Raw genomic sequence first — 22,797 nt, forward strand, 5'->3', positions numbered from 1 at the left:
CATGGGCCACGTCGAACTTGCAAGCGATATGCGGCGAATGTGGGGCAGCGAAGAGCAACAAAAATTGCTTAAAAAATATTTAAAGGTATTTCTGATATTCTGTGCCCTAGCTTTTGCTGAAGACAAGTGAGATACGCGTCCAAAGCATCTTATATGTGAACTTCAGGCTGAGGCCTATAAGCCTTCAAAACGTAGGTTTTTCAAGAATCTGAAGCAGACCCACCGACGACCTGAGCAGGTCACCCAGTCTGATCTAAGCTCTGAATCCGACGATCAAGAATACTTGCCTCGGAAGAAGGAAGAAGAAATTCCTTGCTGGCGGTGGACCAACCTCGAAGGACCGGGACCGACTTCCAGTAAAGTCAATGGACCTCATTTTGTCCTTGATGATATTGATATCACGAGCACATTAATGGCTAAACGCGAGCAGTTAATTCCGCTGGAAAGCGACCTCATACATGTCCATGATCTACTGTAAGTTTTGTCCGTTGGTGATTAGAGTGAGTTGAAGAAATACTACTAACACATCTTTTGTTCTAGGGCACTCAATTTTATATTCATTGAGGACTTCATGCTTACGTGCCTTCCAAAAGACGTCGTAGCAAAAATTCTCAGAGTGAATATGTCCCCTCCTGTTATGCAAGACAGGGTTCTTCTTGACGAATGCTCAACTTCTGCTCTCAACGGCAAGAACCAGCTTGATGAAACTCTCGCAGACATCACAAGACGGGGAGGGTGGGAAAGCCCAATGTTTTTGGCCATCCAGTTGCTTAGTGCTTCGGGCGCTCTTTGGAATCGTAGCAATGGAGGCAGTGAGAACGAGGGCACTTACCAGAAACATTTTGTGGATCCTATTTTCACTGCGTTTTTCAGTAATGTTAACCTAACCACAGGGTGGTGAGTGCATGTGTTGTAGTAGTGATATTTTGGTAATGAATGTTCATATTCGCTGAAAGTTGAACACCAGTATTTTATTCTTCTGATTTAGGAATCAATATCGCCTATCAACACCTCCCGACCACATAGAGGACCTTTCTCCAGATTTCCTCGCGATGAAATCAAACCTGCCTTTGGTTGTAGCAGAAGTCAAAAGACCCGGAGCCAGCTTGAAAAAGATGGCGAAGGATAGGCAGAGGCTTGGCATGATGAAGCTCTCGCTGAACATGATGCTGAGAAAAAGGGTCGAGGATCCCGTTGTCATCGGCGTGGTCGTTCAAGGTACGGTTCAAAATCATGTCATGAATCGCCCGAGCAATTAAATATCCATTTGTCTGGAGGCTAACCGCTGTAACCATCATCGTTTGCAAGACTCCTTCTTCGAGATCATGGCAATGGGCCTGACGCATGAAGCCTTATATATTCCAAAGGTTTTGGGAAGCTTCCAGGTGCCCACTTGCCCGGGAGGGCTCGCGGCGTTACATTCAGCGTTGCCTGCATTGGCTGCGGCAAAGGTATTATTCACATAAGCTCTATGGTACTGTAGTCGACAAGTCATATCTTTATTCTAATAGCTCATCCCTTGTAGGACTATATGGAGAAACCCCAGGCATCCATCAGCAGCGACCACCCCATGGTCGTCACTGACTTCGACGACGTCAGGACGCGCGACTCATTTTACCTCCGTCGCGCCAAAATTCCAGTTGGAAATGGAAAGTGATTTTTAATGTACATTTGGATTCGGGAGCTGACGAGAAAGAAAGATGTTTATTTTTCTAGATCTTCCGCGAGAAAAAGTGAGAAATTGCGGTTACCGCCACAGAAAACTCATTGACCATTTGACTCTAGCCATTTCAGTATCAGCCGTACGTTTCCAGTAGTTGGACGCAACAATTTTGCGTACCATGTCTCCATAAAAAAGAGGGGGGACAGGGCCGGGAATGCTTTGAGAACGCGGATGCTGATCAGCACCGTAAAAATATAAAGAACACATCGATCCAAGGAAACAGCTGCGTCGCATTTTGTCACCTCTGATTGGAGCGCCACGTCCAAACTTTAACGCGCCGACCATAACTTCACGCGTTGAATGCGGAGTAGCTCGTGAGAACGAGAGGAGAGTGCTTCTGAACCTGAGCTATGAGACTTTCAGCGAGGATAGATTGCAGCATTTTGGTGACGTTTACGCGACAGGTGGCAAGGCTTTTCTCAGCGCACAATTGTTTGCATATCTAACCGCATTTAATAATTGAGAGTGCCACAGCATATCCAACTGTATTTAATTGATGGGCGTTAGGTATGGCGGTCTACCTCGTCGCAGATGTAGTATGGTTGTTGCATTCAAAAAGCCGTTTCCTTGTCCATGATGGCTCGGAGTTACAGACTGCGAATGAGAGACGGACGACGAAGACGAGGCTTGAAGATCCTAAAGGCAACGTGAACTAGCTGGGAGAGGCAGCCATGAAATCCTGTAATGAGCTAGACAAGGACGAAGCGGGTGGCAAAGACGAAGCACGCTGCTCCATATATTTCTTAGTCATGGAGTCGGTTGGGAAGCGAGGCAATTGGACAAAGCCTACAGTCATTGAAGAACAGACCAGAGCAGATTGAGCAAGAACAATGATACTTACGGCCAAAGCAGGTAGGAGCCGAAACTTGGACGGCAGGTCAAGACGCACAGCTTGTAGCATCTGGGAGTCGAAGCGATGATGAGCTCTCATCCACGGCCACTGATTGCTCCGGAGACCGCTGCAAACAATGCAAGCATCAGCTTATCTCTGAAAAGAGTAGGAGACCTTGGCTAATATTGTTCAAGGCAGCGGCACCACCCCTAGTGAACCATAATCCTGGCCGCCTAGGCGAGGCGACCAAACTCTCTACAGAACGTAGACCGAAACGTCCGGAGCTACCTCAAAGGGCCTCGCTGCAGACGCTCTAATCTCGTTTGCTCAAGAGGGCTGTGGCCAGAGGGTGGCAAACTTCAGAGGCAACCGCAAACAACTCGATCTCTAGCCGCAGTCGGCGGCGCATGAGATCGAGCTGTTTCGTGGACAAGAGCTCCAGGTAAAGACTTGACGTGTGCATGCGCGCTATGATGAGAGCTGAGACTTATAAGACTCTGAAGGCAAGAGCTTGACAGGCAGAATATAATCGACGGTTACCCTTGCTTGCACTTGTTTGGTGTGTTATGGGTCATGGAGTATAGTCATGATGATGGTGATGGGGAAAAAGACAGAGCGAAAGGGTGACGTATAATCTTTTGTTCACTTAACTTCAAGCTTGGACTTAAGTAAACTTCGCCCCTTATTGAATACTAAATTGAATTACGGCCAATCATATGCTCAGAAATATAGAAAATTCACTTAGTGTCCCATTTTGCCTCTCCAACTGAGAGGGGAGTGTACAGTACGGCTATGTATTTCACGCGCACAGCGATTACCCAGGTAGGCAGCAATGAGCTAAGTGACTGAGAGTGGAGCCCATCCATGGCACATGTACGACAATGAGATTCAACCACACAGTAAGTGTCCCAGGCAGGAAACATTGGACATTACAAATAACAAGACTTACGCCACGGCCGGCGACTCTCTAGGAGAAATCAAGTCCTGGTAGGGAAGGACGTCTGATAGCGGCTCCATCGTTTGCAAACCTGAGCAGCATTCCATAAAACGTGGAGCAGCAAAGGTCTCAGGGCTGATCAGCGCGGCTGTGCTGGGCCTCAGGGTTGATCAACGCGGTTATACTGGGTCTCAGTATCACTCGTTTCTGCAGAATAAAAATCGCTCTGTACAGCCTCAGCAACTCCGTTTTCTGGGTTGTCTGGAGGGGAAGTCGAAGCTGAAGGATCGTCATTATCGTCCTCCCCCTCATCGACCATAATGTCGACACTCCCCTATGGCAAGAGGGAGCCACTGAGAAGGACCATTGCGCTCGCAGGACCTCAGATTCACCAGTAAGTCAAACTCAGCCTGCATTTCGGTGGACATTGTGTGCTCTGCGCTGCATGTACTGTACACATGAAGGCCTAAAATCCCTCATGGTATTCATGCCTTTGTGCCAACCCAACGTCCATCGATTCTCTGTGATACATCCGGTGCTTTGTACCTCCGACCAGTTCACAGACTTCTTGGCCTTCCCAATACATGCACTTTTACTATAAAGTCAACCGTTGTCTACCTGATGGCTTACATCGATTTGATCCTCTGTGAAAGATTATATGCATCAACCTGTGTTGCTCTCACGTCAGTGCTCCAAAAGTGGCCTTGTAACCACGATCATTTCTGCTCTCTGACTGTTGATGGAGATACTTGAAACCCCAATCAGGCCCACGCTCTTGTTGGGATAAGTGCTCGCAGGGTAGTTTTGTCATTGAGAATGGGTAAAGTTCTTCCTATTGAAGGCGACGCCATGCTTACATAGTGCTTCATGGATTGGGTGGGGTTGAAAGTTGTGGATAAAGCAGGGTGCAGGGTCAGTATATGAGAAGAGCGGAGCGGAAGAAAACGTCTTCGCGTTTGAGGAGACGGAGCACAAACGGAATTGATATGGTGCGTTTACATGTGTCTTCACGTTCACTCTCGTCATGTATGATTCATTGGTATCGTTCACATCTATGGGTCAGTTTATTTCGTCTGAAGCGCCTTCGACCCATGTGCTTTCCTGCAAATTCGAATCCTGAATGGCCGATGTGCCGGTCAACCAAGTGCGTATTAGATGCTGGGGCCGGGTTAGACAACAATGATCCTCTCTCCGAAGATCTATTTCCGAACAAAGATCAATCAATCTGGAGGCAACAACAGTGAAGAGGCCGTGACAATGCCTCTTCTAAATGGTTGTTGGCTCTCTACCTTCTTGTGAAACTCTGGGGTATTATCGTCTGCCTGCTTCAAGACCTTGGCATGGTCACTCTTGACCTTGGCCTTGTAAATCAACTCGGCTTTCAACTTTTTGACATGACCCTTGTACGCGTTCGATACCATATGTGTCTTGGCCATGGGGTTGAACCCTCTTTTCTTGGGTTGCTGCTGTTGACTTGACTTTGATCCATCGCCGGCGTGTCATTTGGAATGGCTGTCGTAGTCGAAGAATCCCTCAATGGCTGGAGTTACGCGAAAAATGTTCTGGCTTAGTGTTGTATTCTCGTCAGGACTATTTCAAGCTAATAAAGGGCAAGTGTATAATCGGGACAGAAGCATGGTAGAGATTTATTGCACAGAACTGTGCTATAAAGACTCTATAACCAAACTACTCTACTAGTCTGTCTATATCGTATGCAGTAAATAAACATATAGATAGCTCAGAAACCGCCTGTTAAATATCTCACTATGTTGTATACAGTGTATACAACACCTAGCCCTTCACGAACCATAAGGCCCTCAAGATTCAACTCTTTCGGAACACTGCTTCGGATGTACTCGGTCTGACTGATGCTGACCCATCTCAGCTCCGGCATTCCCTGCACATGCTAGAACAGTCGTCGCGCAAAGAACGCGTGTTGCCAAGTCGCATATACACCCATCTTTTGCCGATGCATGTACCATCCAAAGCCAAGGTAAACCGGCGATGGCGGAGTAAACGAGATGAATGGCTGTTCGATGATCTCAACTTCTCATAATGGCAATGAAATCTGCAAATAAGGCAGACAGAGCTCCTTCAAGCCAATACACAGCCAGGGCTGCCGAAAGATCCTCTCGAGCAACTCTTCCTCTGGGATATTGCAAGAGCAGTCATCGATATGCAGGCTCTCCAGCTCAGGAAGCGACTCTAGCAAGATGGCGCAAGACTCGATGCAGAATCTCTCTCCCGAAAACATTTTTAGATGGATCCTCCTTAGAGTGCGAGCATGACAACTCACCAAGGTTCTGGCAATGGCGACACTCATGGCAGAAACCTCGCATTTGAAAGAGGCGAGTGTTGGAATACTCTGTATCGCCTCCAGGACTTCTGTCTCTGTCCTGAGATTGGTGAACTCCAGCGACGTCAACGAGGGAGGAGCACTTGCCCTTAGCCAGGTGGATGGCCATGTCGGCTGCTGATAAAGTTGGATCCAAATAAGCATATCGAGAGACGCTTCCAGGCTGAGCAAGTTGGGACACCGACGAACCAATTCCCAAAGACCTTGACTTGGCGCGCTGGTGGGCATGCTGGTGAGAGTTATGTCGAGGTTTGTCACGAGCGGCAAACACACGTTCTCGAGGCCCGTGTCCTCCACACCATGGACATGGTCTAGCTGCAGACTGATCAATGTAGCGGCTACTGCGTCGAGGACACGCTTCAGTGCGCCGCCAGAACCTTGCCATTGGTAGAGTCGCAAATGGGTCAGCCAAGAGAGCTGCGTGAGGGGTTCTGTCCGAAGAGGCTGGAGATCCAGGGGTCCTTCCCAAGTCAGCTTGCGGATATGTGAGTTCAGGGCCAGCATATTACATCTGGCAGTGTCTTCCTCAGATGTAGAGTCGTCTCTGTTGGGGGTCCAGAAGGAGAGCTCAACAAGGTTCGGGAGGCAGTGTGCGGCGCCGAAGACTGGAGGGTTTCCGATAAAAATGCGGACATGGCGAGCGTTCTTGGAGAAAGTGTCGGCTGAGATCCTAGCATATCGAGATTCTTCTTGGTTGGTGTCGAGGACGTGCCACAGAAGAGGATGAAGAGCTGTATTCCATGCGCGGCAGACAAGCAGACAGGCCAGTAAGGTTTTCGGCCTGAAATTCCTAACGAGTCCTTTATGTAGAGGAGTAGTCCACGAGGGAATAAGTCGGCGGAGGTGGAGAAGGATCTCTGGTAGTAGGAGGGGGTTCATAGGGAATGGGAGAGAGAGAATGAGGGGGAGATGTAAAATGAGAGAATGAGTTGAAGAGTCGGGATATGAGCGCCTTATAAGAGGAAGGAGAGCGCGTCGGGGGTACGGCGGGATGGTGGGGACATGTTCTAAGGCGTATGCACGCTAGTGGGAAGGCGGCATACACATCCATGTACCTCCATTGGATGCACAACAGGCAGCAACAGAGAGCCCTCCTCAAGAAAAGCGATGGTCGCCAGGAGAGCCGACAGAATCCTGCATCGTCGGCCCTTGATCTCTGCACCGCCCAGTCCAGATCGAATAGAGAGAATCAATGTAGATGATGTGATGACGAAGAATCATTCTCACTCATGCATAGGAATTTTTGAATCGCCAGCACTATTTTAAAAAATATATAGTTCACGACTTCCTGAGCTGGACTCCAGCAGTACGAACTCTCCACCAGAAATGAGGGGACTTTCGCAGCCTACACTGTGTAACTCATGAGAATTGTGTGAGTTGCGAAAAACCTGTAGGAAAACCCCAGTTGTGATTCAAGGGGAGAGTATAAAAAGAACCCCCTATGTCATGCTCCTCTATTTCCTGCTTGCTGTGTCATTTCGCGTCTTACCGCTTCCTCTTTTGCGGGGTAGCTCTCAATCAATATTATGACAGAGGGATAATATCTGGCTTGTGGAAGCCGAGCATTCATAGTGACGTTACTTTTTGGTCCTTCGATGTCGGCTCTTCCTATCATACTGAAGCAGCATTCAGTAAGCGTTGGATTGTTCATCCAGTGATAGGGAACGTGAGCTGGGTTTAGACCGTCGTGAGACAGGTTAGGTTTACCCTACTGATGAAATGTTGCAGTAATAGTACGAGAGGAACTGTTCATTCAGTCATTCAGATAGTTAATATTTGGGCCTGCCTGAGCAGGCAATGGCCCGAAGCTATCATCCGTTGGGTTATGGCTGAACTCTTCTAAGTCAGAATCCGTGCTAGAACGCGATGATTATCGACTTTTCCGATTTTCAGTTGAATATGAATAAACCTTCGGGTCCTGAGTAAATACTACGTGGGGTGACCTTGTGGAGTGGAAAGGCTTCATGAGGTTCCTGCTAATGTTAATTTCAAATATTGGAAGAATAAGTCCATTGCAGATGAGTCCTATTGAACGGGGTATTGTAAGCAGCAGAATAGCCTTGTTGCTACGATATGCTGAGATTAAGCCCATTGTTTTATAGATTTGTTCGTAAGAACAACGTCTCCTCTCTCTCTTTTCTCTTACCGATCGTACATTAAGAAGCTTACGTTAGTATAGAAGAGACACTTACTCATGAGTCTCGCACGGGTTTACGGGTTTTAAAAACGCGCAGGGAACCGCCACAGTACATGGTTAAGGCATCTGTCGACACAGATACGGTGGTTGTGGCTGTGGTGGCGCAGCAGGTAAAGCTTAATTTCAATTTCATCACACGTAGGCCTCTTCCCCCTCCCTTCCAACGCACGACAACTCCTTACCGCCCATGTCAATTGCCTCCCCGCGCCCACCTGCCCTGCCACACACAATACCTCAGTTGGACCCCCCCTTTACAGTCTGTTGTAACCCGTTCCATTGCGTTCTCAGCTATCCTTGCAGCTCCCAACGCATCAAGACGCGTAGATTCGTGGAGCGTGGAGCATAGAGCAGGCATAAAATTGCGTTTGAAGCACATGGAGGAACATGGTTGCTTGCATGGTACCGTGTCACGCACAATGAGCCCGCTTCATGGAGGAATATGAACGCTTGGATAGAGTCGTGTAACGCGTAAGGAGCCCACGGATGGATATGCAGAAGTACCATCGCCGGCTTTAGCTCGCATGCATCTCGATAACCACAGGTCCCAGTACAATGATTCCTAGGACCAATCTCAACTCTGAACTACGCTCTTTTCGACCGTGTAATGTCCTCGAGTCATGATAGTGATCACTCCACTCTGGGTTCGAGCCTCATCCACTCATACTAGACATTGCCACCAAAATGTCATCACCGGCTTCAGCTCGCTTGTATCTCGGTAACCATGGGCCACAGCACCATGGTTCCTTTTCAACCATGCGAAGTCCTAGAATTATGTTAATGATCCCCGGCCGCAGTACAACACACCACCATTTTACACTTTTTTATTTTCAAGATATGACTGGATTTACTAATAAAGCCAGGGCAGCATAAATCACAGAGGCAGGCAGCGAAGACAATCGACTTCTATTAACTTTTATTACTGATGTACAAGCAGTTGCCCGTAGGCTTCTGCCACGGCTTTGGTGTACAGCTATGTTAGTGTCCAGGTGCCCGCATGCCCCTGTGGATGGAAGGGGGGGATAGGGGTAGGGGTAGGGAGGAGACCAGAGTCAGATACGGTGAGTAGCCACAACGGTCCTCATATGATTCCGTGAAAGAGCCCTTCGCCATCAATCTTATCAGAAGAGCTGGCTCGTGCTGTCGTTGGATGTGCGAGCTTCGATCACTCTGTCCTCCACTACTAACTTTGATTTTTTCAGGCGTTCCTATAAATTATACAACATGACTATAGTTTCTTGCCAGATATGCCATAATGTCCATAACCAATTCATGCGACAGTGTAAAGAACAATACTTACCACATAATTATACAGCGTGGCAACCGTATGGCCTTTTAAAAATACCCTCCAGGTAGCCTCATCATGTGGAATGCGAGGAGCATGGTTCGTTACAAGGTTGCTTATAAAGACTCCGTCAAGCTGCTTCAGGCAAAAAACTTTGGCAATCCATCCTAGAGTACATATATTCAAGTAAAGGTTAGCACACAAGCATGTATTACCAAAAAAAAAAAAAAAAAGAGGCAGGGAGGTAGCAAAAAAGCACATGTTACCGTGTCCATCAGAGCTAATATATCAAATTCCTCGAGCGAAACAGCAAGCTTGGACTGCAGGTAAAGAAGCATCGCTTGATTGGTTCTCAGATTCTTCCTGAATTGGATGTCGACCTGTCGGTGTGATGAATCGCAGCGTTTGAACTCACTATTGCTGAGCTCGATATTGCCCACCCGACATTGTAAATCCACCTTACGGCCATAGACCAAAGTCCCCATATCTGATTCCATTCCCGAATGCAGAATATTCCTCTGCCACTTCGTGGCATGGCTGGCCAACTCGCCACTAGAAACGAGATAGATTAGTACTAAGCAAAATAGAGCACATCAAAACAAATCCATGATCCTTAAATACTTACGACTCGAAATTCAAGCCAACGAGTTTAGGACATATTCCCAAACGGCGACAATTTTGGCCTCACTCATTCTTTCACTAAGGTTCACTTTGAAGCTGTGCAGAATGTGTTACAGTGATGTGACCATGGCCATGCGATTTCAATCAGTGGAGGGTATTCAACATACATGTGGCGCACGACGTCAAGAGTTGCGAGTCGGATTGAAGGAGTGGACGTATTTCCCATCCTTGATTTGGCGCCTTGACCAATCATCATTTTTACCTGATCAATAAGACCGCTCGTTCTCCTGTTTGCGTACGCATCCTGCAATGGTTGTAGTGTCTCTTCAAGACCTGGAATGAATACCGGATCACTGAAATTGTCTCAACGACATTCGCCTCTGGTTTTCTTTAAAAGATCCGCTTCAAAATGATCCTGGGTCCTATGCATACGACCATTTATAATCCCGGATAGAGCAACACTACAATCCAACGAGTTAGATCAAGCGATGGTACATAAAGCCATAGCAAGATGGATCAAATCTTTCTAAATCCATGGCGCTTTGCTCATGTACTTACTGCACGTCTTTCTCCTGCACCTTGGCGAGTGGGACTTGTTGTGTCAGGAGCACGAACATGAATTCGTAGAGCATTTTGTGGTACCTGCTTAATGGTCCTTTCCATTAAACAATTTCCGCCCCTGAGGTTTCTTTCAGCTGGCACGAATTGGTGATCGAATGATCCTCAGTAACATAGATATTCGCCTTATTAGTTTGAGTTTGCTTGAAAGACTCCCTGCTACTTACTCGATTGCGGGCATGCAAGAGTAGCCCATACCAAGGTTGACAAACGCTTTGGCTGCGTCCCTCAGTTAATGATATCTCTTTCAAAATAAGTGCAGCATCCCAATTAAATGAGAATTGTGTTTTTGGTTAGCATACCCTGGCTTGCACCACGCAAAGTAAGATCGACAAGCAGAATAGCAGTCAAAAATGGTATGTCTACCTTTCGTAATGAAAAGATGCTTCTCGATACTTCCCAGCCATGTCTTGCTCCTGAGTGATTGATAGATAACGTCCACAGCATCGAAACACAAAGGTTGCACCTGTTACAAACCCTCGGGGGAGGAGTCACCTTGATCTTCCTCTAGAAAATTGCTGAAGGTCGAAAGACTTGGATCTTCTTAGCTGGCGGTCATGACCGATTAAAATGGACACCAGTTTAGTAGGCATAGACAAAACTGGCGTGAAAAGAGACGCGTCAAAAAACAAGAATAATTTATCCTTGCCATCGAGCCTCCTTTGGTGAAATTTAATTTGGTCCTTGTTTGCGTGCCTTGGTATAGCTGTGGAGCCTTCCGATTGCATGCCGCCGGACGGTTTGCTACCACTTGAGAATTACAGACGTAGCAACAAAAGGTGAGAAACGAAGCTTTGTCCTTATTAACCTCGTAATCTATTTAGAATTGTGAAATCCTTCAACTCGCCTCTTGCACCATCCTTTTTTGTTGTTGTTGAGGTTTGCTCCTTAGGCACTGTCTCTTTGATGAGATTGAATGTTTTCCACGTTTTCATCCGAGTTCACAGAATCGCCATCCTATGGACCGAGCCAAAGGCACCGTTAGATAAAAGTATTGAGAGTGTCAGGACCCTTTCTTCCACGATCACATCGATCATGGCCATAACGGTCCTAGTGCTCACCAACACAGGATTGGGCGGGGTTTGCACCTCAAGCACCTCCGATTCATGCGACACTGATGTCACTCGTGGCTCTTTAAGGTCGTTGGTAGAGTGGAGATCTGAGAGAAACTGGATGGTGCCTATTTGGATCATACACCGTTGGCGCACAGGAAAGATGTTAAAACAAACCCACACGCGTAAGATACATGGACTTCTAGCCATCATTCCAACAATCGACAGCCTCAATTATCAAAGAGCACTGAACTCACCGCTTTCTCAGTCAAGCCAGAAGTTCCTTTGTTGGAGTGAGTAACCGGAATCTGCTCCTCTGCATCATGATCTGTCGAAATCGCTAAATCCAAGCCTTCAAATGAGCGAAGAAAATGTGGTTAGATAGCCCTCGATTGATTAAAGCCAATGCATTTTAGTCACTTCGTCATACATTCAACAGCCACTACATGATGAAAAATTAATGATCGAACCAAGAGAAAAAGAGCAACAACAGCGTCCGAGTTTTCTTACGCGTTCTATGGCGTTTCATCGATTTCCTGATAATCGAAACTGCGGAATTGTTCGAAAGTCCCATGGTTCCCTGTACCAACAAGCTATCGTAGTCCTTTTGGCACTGTTCCTTATCGAGCTTGTAAGAAAGTGGTGTCTTTCCTTGTCATTTCCACTCCCGGCCGATATATGATGCATAGCATGAGAAGAGCCTATCGAACGTGTTGTGTCCGTGGGCGTGGGCTGCGGCGATTCGTAAAAGGATTGCATTCTAAGGAAATACTGCACCTCAAGTATGTCTAGGAAACTTTGGTGAGTCCAGTCGCTTTTTATCGTTTGAAGCTGAAGACCAGAATGCAGTTTAGCTAAAACTAAGTGCAGGACTAAGAAGAACTAGGAGCAGATTGGCGCGATAGGATTGAACTGATAAAGGTTGTTGTGTGTGGTGTATTCCAAACGCTATTCAAGAGCTGGCCGGTCCGGGTCGAAATTGTCCTTTGTATCCTGAAGCTTCAATCCATTTAAGTGTAATTTTATCTCTTCGTCCCTCCTCCACATCTTCCCGCAAAAAAACAATCTCCCCTATATCCTTCACGTCGTATGGGTCATCGCTGTCCAACCATTCGACGTTGCCCCTAAAATACAAATTCATTCCTCCGAATAACTGTGGTTCACCCTTTTATTCCTCCCTCCCTTTTCTTCACTACTACCAACCATACCACTGCTGGACAGTAACAGGATGCCGACAGCGATTGCTCAACACGCCCTCTCGTCATCAGAGAGCAACATTCTTTTCGAGACCACAACTACAGACATGGCCTGGTCATCCCACTCGACATCCACAGTAGCAGTGTCTTCTTCCACTACATCCGGAGCAGCAACATCAACAGCGCCTGTTGCAGCTGACACCACATCCAGCGCTCTTTTCTCGTCCTTGAGTGCATCTTCGATACCACATGGGATTGATGCCCTTGTCGTACAGAAGGAAAATCAATTAATATGCATTCAGAAGCAGCAGCGATTGCAACAGCAACAGCAGCGTCAACTATTATTTCGCCATCAGCAGCAGTATCAGCAGAGACAACAAAAGTCGCTACCATGTCATTCAAGTCAATTTGGGTTTCAGCAGTTGCGAAACTCGGCTTCAGTTGGAGCAGCTGCACCAGGGGCGAGCCCGCATGCCGATAGCTGTATTGTTTTAAATGGATCAGATACTACATCGACTAGTGGTCTATCGCTCCATTCATCCAGTAGGGCAAAGAATAGTGGTGGCCTCACAATGCGTGTTGATCTGGTAGATGATGTCTGGAGGATTATCTTTTACATCCTTGCACGGAATTGTAAGGATTTGGGTCGATCGATGCAGGTCAACCGGCGGTTCTACAGGTGAGTCTTCATGAGAACATCTAAAGATGATAAACAGAAAATACCATATTGCGCCTACCTGGCGTTTTTACAAATTCAATTCCTGAACGTCTTTATTTCCCACGCAGTTGAAATTTAACATGAGGTCTACCTTGGTATTACTTTCTAGTCTCATAGCTAATGATGCAGTGCTGTGGAAGTTAACCTACAATCTAACAGTCTCCGGGTCGGTATTTGCTATCCAAAAACATTTGCCTTCACCACCAACATCGATCAGCACAAACTGTCAACCACAGGAAGGGCAGCATCATCGTCAGCATCGTCAGTTCCTCATTGGAGAGGAATCGCAGCCAAGACTGCCACTCCTATCGAGATCACAGAATCCTACGAGGACTGAAGACAACAATGAAGAGGGACCTCTTTTTCTGCATGCGAATGGAATGGAGCCAAAACATGCAAGGAGTGCGAGCTTAGAGGACATCTCTTTGTTAAATTCAAGAACTGAGACATTCGGGTCTGCTGAGTCGAAGCGAAAATTATCAACAATTACACCGGGATTACAGATGCCTTCGCCATTGGTTCTGCCACACCACCGCCGGATCGTACAGAAAATGGCTACAACACACAGCATCATTTACAATGACGGCAGCAATGTCAATATGAATATCAGTCCTGGTGCTGGTAACACCGTGCAACCCATTCCCATTGTCGACCGATCCATTGTGCCAGAACTTCACTCCAATCCACAAGCGAGTTCAACTCATACATCACCCACCGGAAATGAGACATTGTTCACGGCAATGATGAGAACCCCTGCTTCGACTCCTTCAATATCCAATGTGTCATCGTTCCAGTCAACGATACCACCATCGGTCTCTCAGGTCATATCCTCATCGACAACGCCACTGACCATGATCCAACATCATATCCCAACAACGACGTTGATGCATCATCCGCCAGCTGTATATTGGAAGCACCAGGTTGTGGAGTGGTTGGAACAGGAAAAGTTGCGCTGCTTGAGGCTAGGACTTTTCTGGCGATTTAATGCAGCAGCCGCAAGCGCGCACGCGGAACGAAAGTTGCGTGGTACTCATTGAGCGGACTTGGATCAAGCCATTGCTATGATAAACCGAGACGCACGTAAAAATATAGTACTATAGTTATTTGTGAGGGAAGGCATTATGTCATTTGGAAGCGACCAGAAACCATAGATTCTAGGAGAAAAAAAAAGAAAAAAAAAAGACGCGTCGCGTCGCGCGTAGATTGAAACGCGTTTAAGGGGTCGTCTGCATTTGTTTTGACCGTGGCTTTTTGTGTTGCTCTCAAACGCGTCTTTCTTTTCAAGGTCTGCCTACCATTCGCTTTCAAGTTCACGCCATAGCCGCCTTCATACTCATTCATTCAATCATTCTTGGTCTCTCTGCAACGGGTGCATGTCCTCGAACTCACCATGGACCACGATTCTTCAGCATATCGAGACATAACCCCACCAACGTACGCGCGGCCATCACCGGTCCAGACCCTCAGTTCGAGCCAAACTATCGAGGTCGAAATTGGTGGCAAACACCATTATGTCCACTCATCAGACTCAATCTTACATGAGGAGCTTGCTACCGCAGTGTCCTCGACCCAACATCAATTCATGGACCAGGACAACCCTTTTCTGACCCAGCCAGCAAAGACCACAATGCAGGACTCGTCCCCAGCCTCATATCGGCAGCGGGAGCGCCGGTCTGTTGCACAGATCGCACGCGCGTTCGAGGAGGACGACGATAACCCATTCTTAATCAGCAATAAGCCGATAGCGACCAAGAAACGGCCATATGTTGTACAGGAGGAGCGCTCATATAGCGATATAACCACCGCTCCGACCGCCTCAACTGCCCCATCCCAAGGATCGTCATCTTCAACGTACATCGATTCATCACGACCGTCAGAACCCACGGCAAAGACGCCACCACCACAGCCAAGGCATTTCCAGTCTCGCACCTCAAAATCCAAGCGATCAGGGGACACGCTCGATTACAGCAGTGTTACTGTGGAAGACTTAAAGCGATCTCGCAAGGAGTTGAAGGCATGGGAAGCCAATTTCAAGAACACGCACCAGCGCACAGCAACACAGGATGATATTACAAAAGATGAGGCCATGGGTAAGCGTTAATCATCTTTTCAACCCACTTCATGGTCTTCAAACAATGTCAACACAAGCTAATCCACTACCCATAATATCTGCATGACCTTCATAGTGCGAAAATATAGGACCTACGCGAAAATAAAAAAGGCACTTGCAGCAAAAGAGGAGAAGGAACAGAAGGAGCCGAAGGAGCGAGAAGTCATCGTGAAACCACCTGCTGAAGCTGTTGGGTTCACTGACCTCTCGAGTGGCAGTAGTTCTATCCCAAGGACACCAACCAAGCAATATCGGACACACCATGCCTCAGCAGTGACGAGGACGCCGACAGGGACACCAGGAAGGAATCATGAGGTCGAGTTTGTTTCCCCACGAACGGTGGTCAATGGCGCTGGGATGATGTCCCCGAGCAGAATCAATAGGAATGGGGAAGACCGGCATCAATTCCTCGCGTCCGCTGGCTCAACAACACCAAAGGGCCAACGTACCAGACACAGCCTCCTCTCGCCGTCTATGGGTGCTGCTCGGAGATCATTGCTTAGTTCACCATCGTTCAAATCGCCGACGTCGTCGCTGTTTGTCATCAATGAGCAAATGAAGGAGAGCATGCAGGCAATGGCGCAGGAATTGGTCGCTGAGAGTCATTCACCAACGATACACATAACTCAGCGCGACGATGACCTTCTGCATCGACCGACGACTCCTTCGCAGCTGCTCCGGACACCATCCAAAAAGATATCATCTCTGTATCTACCAAACCCACTCCAGTCGCCTTCTCGTTCGAGGACTTCGCCAGCATTCGGGGGAATGAACAACCGAAGAATCAGGCGACCCATTCGCTCGACAACTGCACCAGTTGCGCAGGATCTGGAGCCATCATCAGGAGGGACGCTTCAATTGGCCAACGCTTCGCTAACACCCGGCAACACTGACCTTGCGCCGGACGTCCTATTCATGACGAGCCCCCTACTTTCGACTCCTCATAAATCGGGCGCCGCCAAAATGGCGCGTTCATTATTTCGACGGTCGAGCGTATCGCATCCATCATCGCCTTCTATTCGGCGTCCAACGTTGGATTTACAGAGTTCTCACGCTGCATATGCAAACCAACACTCGCCAACATTACACCGTAGAGAAGATGAATACAAAGACAGCGCGATTGAACCGGTCAACCCATTTAACATCTCTTCAGGAAGATCTCCGATACTAAAGGCAGGATTGCATCAGAATAGTGTCCATGAAGCCATGGATACGATGTCAATAGCCGATGACAGAGAGTCCAATCGCGACAGCTCTCTTTTAGACGGGTGTATGGTTCAGGGATTCGACTTGCATGATCCGTGGGAGGATGCAAATGGTTCACAACAGCGGCAGCAGGAATCGCTCCGACGCACGCCTTTGGCAAACATGGCATTCCCTAGCTCTGGTAGCTCTCCTGGGTCCATGACTCCCTCTGGCCGGAGATCTATGTTTTTGACGTCAACTCCACGGACACCCAGCCAGCAGCCCAGCTTGACATTTTCACAAACGACGCCTGGAAGTGCAAAGTCCGATATTAGCACCTTTGTTGTCCCACCGGGATTTCACTCTCATTATCGACGCCGACAGGTACGTTCTACACTCTTCATGCCGAGTCAGGAGGATGACGAACAGTTCGAGCGGGAATTTCTTGGACAGAAGCAGAAGAAGCAATCTGGTGATGCGTTCAGAATTCCTCCTGCTAATCACCAGTCTGTCAAGGACACCATCATCATCGACTCCGGTGGTGGTGCTTTGGTCGGTGAGCTTGATCCTATGGATGAAAATAACTGGGAGGACCAGGAGAACGAAGCGGAAGACGACCAACAGACGGACCCATTTGGACCTGTAAGGAAGCCGCTGCCTAAAAAGAAATATACCCAAAAGAGGTCGACGCGCCTCCATCGCAGTACGTGCACATATCACATTTGTTGAATGCTAAAAAAGTTACTGCTCTTCGCATTGTTCTATTGCTGATCATCGCAACTTCTCTCTTTTTATGATGTTCAGTTGCTGTTGCTCCTTCGGAGAAGGTTGAGGCAGCCCGTCCTGTGAAGACACCTCGTAAGCGCAGACCTGTCAAGACCGATGAATTAGAGTCAACTACGAACCAGAATAAGAACGAGCCTGCGGTCAATCAGGAGGAGAATTCAAACACCACTGAAGCACCTGCTGTATCTGCAAATGAGCCTGGGGTGAGCGGTATTACTAGCAAGGCCAAACCAAGCAACACAGAGGAGTCAGTTCCGTTCGGATGGGCCAACTCTAATAGACCAATGGTGAAGAGCGATAGGCGGGCGCCAGGTGTTGGACAAGGACGAGCAGGACCTAAACGGGCTGTACCCAGCAAGTATGGCGGATCTGGCAGTGATGGCAATTTTGTGGCCTATAATCTGCAAAGAGGAGGGTTTAGGAAAGGCGGTGCTCGTGGTCGACCACGGTTTGGCGGCTCCAAGTTTGGAAGTTATGGTGCAGGAGGTCCCGGAAGCGGACGGACGTTGTTTGATAACGAAAGCTGGAGAACCGAATTCGACAATGATTTCAACGATGCTACGCTGGCGATGAATATTGTGGATGGTGATATGGAAATCGAGGGTGATGATGACCACCTTGGCGACATGCCATGGTACGGCAATGTAAATGATATTACGGACCCATATGTTGTTACTGTATCGTCGAGATATCTGAAGGCACAGGTCGGAGATGTGGACGATCCCGAGGAATACGTCAAGGCCCTGGAGTTACAGAGTCACGGAGATAGTAATGATGCGGGGTGGGGGGAGGAAACTGAGGCAGTCAGAGTGAATCTGGAGCACATTTTGAAGAAGGTGTGGGGGTACCCCTCTTTCAGAGATGGGCAACTGGACTCGATCAAGAGGGCCCTGAACTACAAGTCATCTCTGCTTGTTCTGCCAACAGGTTTGTTGAATTACCTTGGCCGAAGCGGCCTGAATTCAGTGGCGTGGTATGCGTGCGCTTTGTTAACAAAGTCATGTTCTGAATAATTAGGCAGCGGCAAGTCGCTTTCGTATCAGCTCCCTGCTTACATTTTTTCCAAGCTGGGCATTCCAAGTTTGACACTGGTTATCTCACCCATGATTTCGCTCATGTACGATCAAGTCAGGTGCCTACCACCTGGACTCATCGGTGCTTGTTGGACGAGCGTGGAGCAGTCTGTAGGTTGCGAGCAATCTTGCTGCAATGTTTCTCAGTAGATGATCTCCTTCGCTCCAGACATCTAACCGACGCTCTAATCCTTTTGATATTGCATCCCACAGGCAAGCCAGTTTAAAGACTTTATGGAAAAGCTGACGTCAAACACGATCAAGATTCTATTCATCTCACCGGAGAAGTTGCAAAGTCAATCGTTTTTAAGCCTGATTAGGGCAAGGAGGATTCCGCGCATCTCCTTTTTCTGCGTGGATGAGGTACATTGTCTTTCGGAGTGGTCGCATAATTTTAGACCTGCCTATCTGCTCCTGAACCACGTCCTCAAAACCGATCTCAAGTCGCCGTGCGTCCTTGGGCTGACTGGAACTGCGACTGAGGGGACCAAGGACTCGATTTGCGCTATGTTGGATATCGATCGAGCGACAGGCGTCCTTTCAGGACCGGTGATCCGTGAAAATCTTGCCATGACGGTGTCGCTCGAGACGGATCGTGAGACGGCATTGCTTCACCTTCTTCAGTCGCCTCGCTTTGCATCCATGGGCTCAATCCTGATATATGTTATGAAGCAGATACAGGCGGATGCATTGGCAGCATTCTTGCGGGTGCGAAATTTCAGCACGGAGAGCTATCATGCTGGTAAATCCTCCCAGGATAGGCAAAGGATTCAGCAGCGGTTTATGAATGAAGGTCCACAGAAGGGAGTCATTGCTGGTGGGACACTGGGATCCAACACGGCTTCGGGCGCCTCACCAAGCGGCATCAGGATTTTGGTCGCCACTATTGCGTTCGGACTGGGCCTTAACAAGTCGAATATCCGCAGTGTGATTCATTATTGCATGCCCAAGTCACTCGAAAACTATGTTCAGGAGATTGGGCGATCGGGTCGTGATGGCGAAAAGGCTTACTGTCATATGTTTTTGAATCAGGACGACTATCTCCGCCTGCGGAGTTTGGCCTATGCGGATGGCATGGACTGGGGCACTGTCTTGCGCCTAGTCAAGAAGTTATTCTCAAGGAAGGGCATCGCGGATCCCTTGTCAATGCAGTCAGGAAAAGGAAGCTCGACCAAAGCAGTTAGTAAGAAACGACGGGGTATTGGCAACAAAGGAGCTGACGGGAATCGCCCAGGCAACGATGAGAATGGATCCGAGGACGGAGCACTCTCTCCAGGCGCTAAGAAGAGGAAGCAGAATGATCGGCAACCCCTGAGCGTCAAGATGGGAAAGGCAGGCAACAAGGCCGAATCCAAGCAGCAGAGTCTTATCTTGTCTACAGCGAGTATCCTGGTCATCCCACCTGCTGCAGGCATGGTTTTACCGGACAAGAGCAATGTACTCCATCCCAGGCGCGTTGTGGTGGTGCGCGAGGAGTTGGCTGAAGAAGAATTTGATATCAAGAAGGAGGTCCTTGCAACTTTACTAAGCTACATCGAGCTGGATCCATCTCGTCCCATCAAAGTTGTGGGCTCGATTTCCGCCAAATGTACGGTCAAGTTCCTTCAGACGTCCGAGGCACTCTCAGAGCTAGCTGACAAGATTCCTCTTGTCGACATCATTTTAAAGCAAGGCGTGCTCACAGGACATAATTCAAACAGCGGATCATCATATGGAAAGGGTCGCAGGGGTAACATGACGGGGCTCGCAGGAACGACACTTTCGATGGCATATTGCTGTGACACGATGTCCCTGTGTCAGCAGAGCGATATGAACTATTCGGAGCTGCTTCAGGAATTGCAACTGTGGAAGCGCAAGAAGTGGGCTGTTTTTGAGATGACGGACCCAGGGTTGTGCGTCGAGATTTTGAAGGAGGCTGGGGATTGCATGGTGGAGTATCGACAGCAGAAGCGGGAGCAGCAACGGCGAGAAGCCCAACGAAGACGCAAGGGTCATCGTCGTTCAGGACCAGATATGGATATGGATGTCGACGAGGCCCAGGGTCGATATTCCATCTCGCCAACTGGCAGCGAGGATGAACAGGAGCGTGATGCGAACGCATACGAGAAGGATCATGACGACTTTATTGTTGCCTTGGCAGATCGGCTGTATCAGAAGTTGTGCGCGGTCGAACGAGTAGGTGTTGCAAAGGTGGATCAAGTATACACGTTGTTCCAATCTGTGGCGACTCCGACTTGGCAGCAGCAGGAGGTTTACAGGCCGAAGATCCAGGACATTGGTAACGATGATCAGAACGAGGAAGCAAGCGAGGACGCAAACGAGGGTGATGAGAGCAGCGAATATGACGAGGACGTGGATCCGGAGTATATTCAGATGAGAGCCAGGATGAAAGCGCGAGCCCGATCAAGTCAGAACGGAGTCAGCAAGTCAGAGATAATCCTACGCCAAGGTATCCAGGACTACTTTGCGAAACATTCGGGCGAGGGAATCGGCGGGCCATCTGCGGCGGAGGACTTTTTCTCGCATATTAAGGATTCCACCACCACTTTGTCTTCTGTGGCGGATAAGACAATGCGATTGTACAGCTACGAGAATGCGATCGTGACGAACCTGCAGCGCAAGTGGAAATCTGCAGTTGAGGTCGATCTGAAGGTGTTTTTGAGCCAGCAATGGCAACTTCAACAGCAGCAGAACCAAACTATGTCCGAATATGGCGGTGCTGCAGGAAAAACAAATGAGTTGTCTCCGAGGGCGGTCAGTCGCATTTTCCATGGAATCTCGAGTCCATGTTACCCTGCACTGGAGTGGTCGCGGCACCGATATTGGGCAAAGTATGTGCACTTTGATTTCGCGCAGTTGATGCAAATGGCAGATCGGATCACGAAGGAACAGCGACAGCAGCGTCTTGTCTCTCAGCAAAGGCGAGACGAGTAATACAGGACAAGACTACATAAACAATCTAACCTCGTCATGTACATAATTTAATAAATAAGCATGTCAAGGATTAAACTCTTCAATGACCTGCTCCATGGCCTCGTTTTCTGGGTCAGCAAGGATTGCAGCCCCGCAAAGAATCTTTATCATTCAGTTTGGTATTCGCTGCCCTTGACACTACTGGTCTTGACCATGTAGACCAACAGCCGCCGTTTGATACCTTCATCGTCGATGGCCAGAAAGACATCAGTCAGATTCATATCGCAATCTCCTCTGATCCATCAATTTCTTTAAGGCCCTTATGTCCCAGTCATGGAAGACCTGCGGCTCACCAATGAAATCCGTGTTATTCAATCTCAAGAACTTGACCTTCCCGACCCCACTGGTCTCAGCCATGTGAGCAAACAGTCTCCGCCTTATATCCTGATCTCAAGTTGCGTCGTCGAAGTCTGTGTGCGCCATGTCCTATCTCACGAACCAACCCTGCCTCAAATCTCATAATATGTCCTTCCGTGACGCGTTGCCTGTTTGCTTCGGGACTTCTTCGAGTAGTATCCGTTATTAACCGGATATTCGAGGAAGGCACATACGCAAGCTTGTGTGCATACCCGATCCAAGGAATCAGCAAAGCAGTTTGTCCGTGTGAGAATAACGGGCTTCAGGCTACGGCAGGTGGCGAGAAGAAGATCGACTTGAGACATGCCCAGGACGCTGGGTACATGCTGTTGGTGGTAGGATACCCGGCTCGAAGCTCCAATACCTCAAGAGTCGCGGTGTGGGCCAGCAAATTGTCCAACGTGGAGGCGTTCAAGCTCCGAGGCAGGCCCAAAGAGACGGACCTTAGACCATTGCTGCTACTGTTTTTGAAAAAAAAAAAAAAAAAAAAAAAAAAAAAACGCGTAGGTTTCGGGATCGGGGAAGCAGCCGTTTTCGTACGGTGCCGTACGACTTTCTTTATGGTGCAGAGTGTGGAGCCTCGAGTAGTGGATGCGGAAGTCCTTGGAGAGCCAGACTAGATCAAAGGCTAAGACTTCGACGCTTAAGGCCAGAATTTCGAGGGCGGGATAGATGTAGGGAAAAAAAACCGAAGCCAGGATTGGGCTTCGTGCAGGAGCATGCCGAAGGAAGATAATTGGGTCATGAGGAATCTTGATGCCCTAAGATTGAGGGCGACATT

General features: G+C 48.3%; 8 protein-coding genes across 8 annotated transcripts; 5 read left to right on the plus strand and 3 right to left on the minus strand.

Moving 5' to 3' along the window:
- Positions 1-268: 268 nt before the first annotated feature.
- BC939DRAFT_447048 (uncharacterized protein) lies at positions 269-1,320 on the plus strand. The gene is made up of 3 exons (XM_051555041.1): positions 269-474; positions 541-897; positions 989-1,320. Exons 1-3 carry the CDS (start codon positions 413-415, stop codon positions 1,257-1,259), a joined length of 690 nt encoding a protein of 229 aa, XP_051413645.1. The 5' UTR covers positions 269-412; the 3' UTR covers positions 1,260-1,320.
- A 3,216-nt stretch (positions 1,321-4,536) lies between these two features.
- On the minus strand, positions 4,537-5,117 carry BC939DRAFT_447055 (uncharacterized protein). Its single transcript, XM_051555042.1, has one exon. The coding sequence runs from the start codon at positions 4,926-4,928 to the stop codon at positions 4,713-4,715; it is 216 nt and encodes a 71-aa protein (XP_051413646.1). The 5' UTR covers positions 4,929-5,117; the 3' UTR covers positions 4,537-4,712.
- Positions 5,118-5,151: 34 nt separating this feature from the next.
- On the minus strand, positions 5,152-6,759 carry BC939DRAFT_447056 (uncharacterized protein). The gene is made up of 2 exons (XM_051555043.1): positions 5,572-6,759; positions 5,152-5,485 (listed from the first exon to the last, which is right to left on the minus strand). Exons 1-2 carry the CDS (start codon positions 6,725-6,727, stop codon positions 5,310-5,312), a joined length of 1,332 nt encoding a protein of 443 aa, XP_051413647.1. The 5' UTR covers positions 6,728-6,759; the 3' UTR covers positions 5,152-5,309.
- Positions 6,760-9,163: 2,404 nt separating this feature from the next.
- BC939DRAFT_514588 (uncharacterized protein) lies at positions 9,164-10,684 on the minus strand (the record flags this gene model as incomplete). The annotated part of the gene is made up of 4 exons (XM_051561130.1): positions 10,507-10,684; positions 9,743-9,879; positions 9,343-9,494; positions 9,164-9,250 (listed from the first exon to the last, which is right to left on the minus strand). The coding sequence occupies exons 1-4, from the start codon at positions 10,578-10,580 to the stop codon at positions 9,164-9,166; spliced, it is 450 nt and encodes a 149-aa protein (XP_051413648.1). The 5' UTR covers positions 10,581-10,684.
- A 2,162-nt stretch (positions 10,685-12,846) lies between these two features.
- Positions 12,847-13,869, plus strand: BC939DRAFT_501830 (uncharacterized protein; the record flags this gene model as incomplete). Its single annotated transcript, XM_051560214.1, has 2 exons — positions 12,847-13,493; positions 13,692-13,869. The coding sequence occupies 2 exons, from the start codon at positions 12,847-12,849 to the stop codon at positions 13,867-13,869; spliced, it is 825 nt and encodes a 274-aa protein (XP_051413649.1).
- Positions 13,870-14,035: 166 nt separating this feature from the next.
- Positions 14,036-14,569, plus strand: BC939DRAFT_501831 (uncharacterized protein; the record flags this gene model as incomplete). The annotated part of the gene is made up of 1 exon (XM_051560215.1): positions 14,036-14,569. One exon carries the CDS (start codon positions 14,036-14,038, stop codon positions 14,567-14,569), a length of 534 nt encoding a protein of 177 aa, XP_051413650.1.
- A 353-nt stretch (positions 14,570-14,922) lies between these two features.
- BC939DRAFT_475844 (uncharacterized protein) lies at positions 14,923-15,633 on the plus strand (the record flags this gene model as incomplete). Its single annotated transcript, XM_051558538.1, has 1 exon — positions 14,923-15,633. The coding sequence occupies one exon, from the start codon at positions 14,923-14,925 to the stop codon at positions 15,631-15,633; it is 711 nt and encodes a 236-aa protein (XP_051413651.1).
- A 1,377-nt stretch (positions 15,634-17,010) lies between these two features.
- On the plus strand, positions 17,011-22,464 carry BC939DRAFT_475845 (uncharacterized protein; the record flags this gene model as incomplete). The annotated part of the gene is made up of 6 exons (XM_051558539.1): positions 17,011-17,211; positions 17,281-17,530; positions 17,632-18,540; positions 18,631-18,745; positions 19,085-21,517; positions 22,356-22,464. 6 exons carry the CDS (start codon positions 17,011-17,013, stop codon positions 22,462-22,464), a joined length of 4,017 nt encoding a protein of 1,338 aa, XP_051413652.1.
- Positions 22,465-22,797: the final 333 nt, after the last annotated feature.

Source organism: Gamsiella multidivaricata (assembly GCF_025024155.1).
Source record: "Gamsiella multidivaricata strain RSA 2152 chromosome Unknown BC939scaffold_22, whole genome shotgun sequence".
NCBI classification, from domain to species: Eukaryota; Fungi; Mortierellomycota; class Mortierellomycetes; order Mortierellales; family Mortierellaceae; genus Gamsiella; species Gamsiella multidivaricata.

Bases quoted from the DNA above. Each gene is read 5' to 3' on its own strand.
- BC939DRAFT_447056 (XM_051555043.1), bottom strand. From the start codon at position 6,727: ATGAACCCCCTCCTACTACCAGAGATCCTTCTCCACCTCCGCCGACTT. The intron at 5,486-5,571 runs CTTATTTGCAGA...TCGCCGGTTTAC, and splicing joins CTTGAAGGAGCTCTGTCTGC to CTTGGCTTTGGATGGTACAT.
- BC939DRAFT_447048 (XM_051555041.1), top strand. From the start codon at position 413: ATGGCTAAACGCGAGCAGTTAATTCCGCTGGAAAGCGACCTCATACAT. The intron at 475-540 runs GTAAGTTTTGTC...CTTTTGTTCTAG, and splicing joins ATACATGTCCATGATCTACT to GGCACTCAATTTTATATTCA. The intron at 898-988 runs GTGAGTGCATGT...CTTCTGATTTAG, and splicing joins GTTAACCTAACCACAGGGTG to GAATCAATATCGCCTATCAA.
- BC939DRAFT_447055 (XM_051555042.1), bottom strand. From the start codon at position 4,928: ATGGCCAAGACACATATGGTATCGAACGCGTACAAGGGTCATGTCAAA.